Source organism: Limulus polyphemus, unplaced genomic scaffold, assembly GCF_000517525.1.
Source record: "Limulus polyphemus unplaced genomic scaffold, Limulus_polyphemus-2.1.2 Scaffold9101, whole genome shotgun sequence".
In the NCBI taxonomy this organism is placed as follows: domain Eukaryota; kingdom Metazoa; phylum Arthropoda; class Merostomata; order Xiphosura; family Limulidae; genus Limulus; species Limulus polyphemus.
Window position 1 is genome coordinate 13674 of NW_013674711.1, and position 6988 is coordinate 20661.

The following is a 6988-nucleotide window of genomic DNA, read 5'->3' on the forward strand; positions in this document are numbered from 1 at the left end:
GCCAAGGTTAGGAAGGGGAGATTTTAATATCCTGAACACCCCAGGTTAGGAAGGAGGATATTAATATTCCTGAACGGCCCAGGCTAGGAATGGGATATTAATATCCCTGAACAGCTGAGGTTAGGAAGGGGGTATTAATATCCCTGAACAGCCAAGGTTAGAAAGGGGGGATATTAGTATCCCTGAACACCCCAGGTTAGGAATGGTGGATATTAATATCTCTGAGCACTTCAGGTCAGAAAAGTTCATCTTTCCTGAAAAAACTAAATACCTGCAACGGTTTTTACTTATTTGCTATTAAAATTATACTTTTGAAAAGTCCCTCGACGGGTTAGTGATAAGTTAAGGAACCTACAACGTTAAAAACTGGCGTTCGATTCCCCGTGGTGGACACAGCAGGTAGCCCAGTGTGGCTTTGCGCTAATATAAACATCTGTAAAAATGTGTTGATATGAGTGAAAACACCTTATAATTTAAGTTCTGTTTTTTCTTTATATTCCTTGAAAGAGCACCTATTAGTTCTTCTCATATCTTATTTTTCTTGTAGAGAAGGAGTCGAGAAGTGTGTGCTCTGGTCAACCAACACCACTCAGCAAATAGACTTAGCGCTAAATATATTTTTTATGGTCTACTTTTTTATACGTGTAAGTATCACTTTTAATACATCCAACGAAGAAAAGATCTAATTCATACTGACGGTCAGTTTAATAAGTTTTCTGATCGTTCCCAACTCACTTCTTAAGAAACAAAGTCTTCCATTAGATAACGTCAAAGAATCGATATTTTCAAGTTGTGCTTCAATTATTTTCAAAAACATGCACGCAGAATATTCATTTATTGCATAATTATTCATGTGGAAAATTTTAGTCAATAAAAATCATTCGGCTATATATTCAAAAATATGAATACGTGTTATTTGTCTTCCAAGTAATTCATTTATAAATTCCCAACTAACTTATCGTTATATGCTTCATATATCTTTGTCACTAAAAAGATTGAAACAACAATTTTTATATTAATGCTTGTAGTATTCTTTAGTTTCTTTAGGTACAATATAACATCTTGTGGATCTTTGTCCATGTTTTCTGTACAATATAACATCTTGTTGTTCTTTGCCCATATTTTCTGTACAATATAACATCTTGTTGTTCTTTGTCCATGTTTTCTGTACAATATAACATCTTGTTGTTTGTTCTTTGTCCATGTTTTTCTGTACAATATAACATATTGTGATTCTTTGTCCATGTTTTCTGTACAATATAACATCTTGTCGTTCTTTGTCCATGTTTTCTGTACAATATAACATCTTGTCGTTCTTTGTCCATGTTTTCTGTACAATATAACATCTTGTGGTTCTTTGTCCATGTCTTCTGTACAGTATAACATCTTGTTGTTCTTTGTCCATGTTTTCTGTACAATATAACATCTTGTCGTTCTTTGTCCATGTTTTCTGTACAATATAGCATCTTGTGGTTCTTTGTCCATGTTTTTTGTACAATATAAAATCTTGTTATATTGTATAAGTTATATTTCATTGTTATATTTCATAAGTGTAATTCATGAATATTCTTAGCAGTAAACTTTAAACTCTCCTATGAAGGAAATTCTAAGCATTTTTGTCTTTAGTTTATAGCTGCAAGTGACAAATTGTGGTTCATGCTAGAGTTATATTCCTTCGTGGATTACTTCACCATTCCGCCTTCCTTTGTGTCGATTTATCTTGATCGCACGTGGATAGGTAACTATAAATTTTGAGTCACGATTAAAAATATCTCTCTATATATATTTTTTTCGAACTAGAATTCTAATATGCTGTTTTGTTATTATTTGCTCCACGTTTTTTAGAGCACCAAGTGCATTTTGTAACAAAATAATTATGACCAAGAAATACTCACTAAAGCAATATTTATCTTCTGATAAATAAGTGGATAACACTAAAAGTTATTGTGTTATACGAGACTTGCAGACTAGATAATAAAACGGGTTTTTTTCAGGTCTGCGGTTTCTGAGGGCCCTACGTCTGATGTCAGTTCCTGATATACTGCAGTACTTGAACATACTTAAGACGAGCAGCTCTATCAGGCTGGCTCAGCTGATAGCAACAGTCATAAGTGTTTGGCTCACTGCCGCTGGAATTATACATTTGGTAAGATCCGTTAAACAGCTAGTCAACGATGATGTAGTCTTCTCAAGAAACTCGATCTCAAGTACATGACGCACGTTCAGCTGATGTGAAAAACATTATAATGTTTCTTTCAGTTACAATAACAAAATTAAGGTACAGAAAGAAAGAGAAACAACATGCAAGTTATGTAACAGTAATGTGGAAACTAACAACAATAACAGGCAAAAACATGTAAGTTTTGTAACAGTAATGTGAAAACAAACAAAAACATGCAACAATATGTAAGTTATGTAACAGTAATGTGGAAACTCACAACAAGAACAGGCAAAAACATGTAAGTTTTGTAACAGTAATGTGAAAACAAACAAAAACATGCAACAATATGTAAGTTATGTAACAGTAATGTGGAAACCAACAACAAAAACAGGCAACAACATGTAAGTTTGTAACAGTAACGTGAAACCACACAAAAACAAGCAACAACATGTAAGTTTGTAACACTAATGCGGAAACAAACAACAAGAACAGGCAACAACATGCAAGTTATGTAACAGTAATGTGAAACAAACAAAACAAGCAACAATATGTAAGTTTTGTAACACTAATGTGGAACAAACAACAAGAACAGGCAACAACATGTAAGTTTGTAACATTAATATGGACACAAACAAAAACAAGCAACAACATGTAAGTTATGTAACAGCAATGCGGAAACATCTTGTAAGTTATGTAACAGTAATGCGAAAACAAATAAAAACAAGCAACAACATGTACGTTTTGTAGCAGTAATGTGGAAACAAACAACAAGAACAGGCAACAACATGTAAGTTTTGTAACATTAATGTGGAAACAAACAAAAACAAGCAACAACACGTAAGTTTGTAACACTAATGTGGAAACAAACAAAAACAAGCAACAACATGTAAGTTTGTAACACTAATGGGGAAACAAACAAAAACAAGCAACAACATGTAAGTTTGTAACACTAATATGGAAACAAACAAAAACAAGCAACAACATGTAAATTTGTAACACTAATGTGGAAACAAACAAAAACAAGCAACAACATCTAAGTGGTACTAGAGGAGTGAGAGATGGTTTAGGGTTAGCAATATAATTACTGGTACTAGAAGAGTGAGAGATGGTTTAGTGTAACCAATATAACTATTGGTACTAGAAGAGTGAGAGATGGTTTAGTGTAACCAATATAACTATTGGTACTAGAAGAGTGAGAGATGGTTTAATGTAACCAATATAACTATTGGTACTAGAGGAGTGATAGGTGGTTTAATGTAACCAATATAATTATTGGTACTAAAAGAGTGATAGATGGTTTAGTATAACCAATATAACTATTGGTACTAGAGGAGTGATAGGTGGTTTAATGTAACCAATATAACTATTGGTACTAGAAGAGTGATAGATGGTTTAGTGTAACCAATATAACTATTGGTACTAGAAGAGTGAGAGATAGTTTAGTGTAACCAATATAACTATTGGTACTAGAAGAGTGAGAGATGGTTTAGGGTTAGCAATATTCCATTATTTATTTCCAGTTAACTGTTGTAATTTTCCTTATTCACATTAAATTTACTTTTTGAATCCTTCCTTTTGCTATGATCGCCTTTCCCTATTACACCATGAAAACATTTTCCTTCAGTGTTAAACGGTAATAATTGTTGCACTATGAAAACGTTTTCCCTCAGTATTAAACGGTAATAATTGTTGCACCATGAAAACATTTTCCTTCAGTGTTAAACGGTAGTAACTGTTGCACTATGAAAACGTTTTCCTTCAGTGTTAAACGGTAATAATTGTTGCACTATGAAAACGTTTTCCTTCAGTGTTAAACGGTAGTAACTGTTGCACTATGAAAACATTTTCCTTCAGTGTTAAACGGTAATAATTGTTGCACCATGAAAACATTTTCCTTCAGTGTTAAACGGTAATAATTTTTGCACTATGAAAACGTTTTCCTTCAGTGTTAAACGGTAGTAACTGTTGCACTATGAAAACGTTTTCCTTCAGTGTTAAACGGTAATAATTGTTGCACTATGAAAACGTTTTCCTTCAGTGTTAAACGGTAGTAACTGTTGCACTATGAAAACGTTTTCCTTCAGTGTTAAACGGTAGTAACTGTTGCACTATGAAAACATTTTCCTTCAGTTTTTAACGGCTATAATTGTTGTATTGTGAAAAATTTTACTGTTGTTCATTGAACAATTTCCAGAGATTGTAACTTTAGTTTTGTTAATGTAATGATTTTCCATTGCTTTTATGCAGTATGATTGTGTACCTTTCTAGAGAGGGCGCTTAAAATTTTGTTTTAATTAAGCTGTCAAATTTGATATACGTTTAATTTTCTGTACTTAATTTTCTATTAAGCTTGAGTAGCTTGTACTTGAAGAGGAACTTCCGGTTTCTAGGTTGTTATTAACATTCTTGAAATTGAAATTATTACACACATGCACGACTGGAATGCTTTGAATCGGATATGTATGCGCAGGGAAGAAAAAAATAAAAGAAAAGGGTAATATCTGAACCAATAAGGTCAGTCTGTTTTTTTGTTAATTTAAATACATGTGTTGTTTTAATAAAATGAACTGCTTCCTTCATTTCACATAGTTTAATTCAGACGTTCATCTCTTGAGAAATGAATGTTTTCACGTTTCAGTTGGAGAACTCTGGCGATCCTCTTGATTTCGACAACATCCACAATTTATCATATTGGGAATGTGTTTACTTTTTGATCGTCACTATGTCCACTGTCGGCTACGGAGACATCTTCTGTAAAACTACGCTAGGAAGGGTGTTCATCGTGTTTTTCATCCTAGTTGGTCTGGTAAGGAAAACAGAATAAAAAACGTTGGTCTCAAAGATGTTCAATTGTTTAATCTTTTAAACTCGTCTCTTTACAACATTAGGACATGATACGTGTAGTTTATATTGTAATGAATAATAGGTCATGATACATGAAGTTTATGTTGTAATAAAGAAAACGTCGTTAGGTCATGATACTTGTAGTTTATGTTGTAATAAACAATACGTCGTTAGTTCATGAAAGGTGTAGTTTATGTTGGAATAAACAATACGTCGTTAGGTCATGATACGTGTAGTTTATGTTGCAATATACAATACGTCGTTATGTCATGATACTTGTAGTTTATGTTGTAATAAACAATACGTCGTTAGGTCATGATACGTGTAGTTTATGTTGAAATAAACAAGAACTAACGACGTATTGTATATTGCAACATAAACTACACGTATCATGACCTAACGACGTATTGTTTATTCCAACATAAACTACAAGTATCATGACATAACGACGTAATGATAGGTGTAGTTTATTTGAAATAAAGATTATGTCGCTAGTCCATGATACGTGTAGTCCATTTTGGAATAAACGAAACGTCATTAGGTCATGATACGTGTAGTCCATTTTGGAATAAAGATAAGCCATTAGGCCTGATACGTGTAGTTCATGTTAGAATAAACGATAATACAAAACTATATAAAGCTTGTAAAAGATTTAGTTGTTGATGAAGAAACTTTTGAGTTTTCTTCTTATCAATAAGTAGATGTATTTGAAGAACGTGGTATTTTCATTGTACTTTCATGGTTTATTTCGCCCTTTTCCTTGCTAGTATAAGACCCGTTCCTTTTTTATATACCAATGAGGGTAATCTAAACTGCCTTAGTTTGATAACTTGCATAGTTTCAACTGTTGATCTCACATCTCAAGACTGACACAATTATTCAAATATCTTTCTGTACCCTAAGAGTGAATTAATTAAACAAATTCCTTCCTGTGCCAAAAAATAAATAATCAAAATTATTTAATGTATTCAGAGATTGACTAAAACAATACAAACCCATTAATATACCCCAAGACTGACTAAATCATACTAATTTCTTCCTGTAGTTCAAGACTAACTAAAACAATGTAAACTCAGTGATATACCCCAAGACTGACTAAATCATACTAATTTCTTCCTGTACCTCAAGACTGACTAAATCATACTAATTTCTTTATGTACCTCAAGACTAACTAAAACAATACAAACCCATTGATATACCCCAAGACTGACTAAATCATACTAATTTCTTCCTGTACCTCAAGACTGACTAAAACAATACAAACCCATTGATATATCCCAAAATTGACTAAATCATACTAATTTCTTCCTGTACCTCAAGACTGACTAAAACAATACAAACCCATTGATATACCCCAAGACTGACTAAATCATACTAATTTCTTTATGTACCTCAAGACTAACTAAAACAATATAAACCCATTGATATACCCCAAAATTGACTAAATCCTACTAATTTCTTCATGTATCTCCAGTCTGACTAAATCATAATTTCTTCCTGTAACCCAAGATTGACTTAGTCATACAAACCCATTCTTCTACTCCAAGGCTGATTAAATCCTACAATATTTTATGTCCCAAAAATAGTTTTAATAATCCAAAGTTATTTTCTTTTTATATTTCCCAGACTGACTCAATCATTCAAACGTGGTCCTAATATATAGTCTTATCCCAAACATTACCTGTTCTTCATGTACTTTTACACTGTTAGAATGGAAGTTGATTCCTGACATCTGAGGTTTCTTGTGTAATCTAAAGTTTTAGCTTGTTTAACATTCAACCGTTTTAAAGCAGTTGTTTAGCTCTCCACATAAGCATTGTTTTCATCACCTATTTACGGTAGTTAATCAGCTTGTTTAACATTTAACCGTTTTAAAGCAGTTGTTTAGCTCTCCACATAAGCATTGTTTTCATCACCTATTTACGGTAGTTAATCAGCTTGTTTAACATTTAACCGTTTTAAAGCAGTTGTTTAGCTCTCCAC

The 6988-nt window shown here is 32.7% G+C and overlaps 1 protein-coding gene across 1 annotated transcript; it reads left to right on the forward strand.

Annotated features, from left to right (window-relative positions):
- The first annotated feature begins 202 nt into the window (after window positions 1-202).
- Window positions 203-4985, forward strand: LOC106475750 (calcium-activated potassium channel slowpoke-like). The gene is made up of 5 exons (XM_022379801.1): window positions 203-234; window positions 548-644; window positions 1627-1738; window positions 1995-2146; window positions 4800-4985. The coding sequence occupies exons 1-5, from the start codon at window positions 203-205 to the stop codon at window positions 4983-4985; spliced, it is 579 nt and encodes a 192-aa protein (XP_022235509.1).
- The last annotated feature ends 2003 nt before the right edge of the window (window positions 4986-6988 follow it).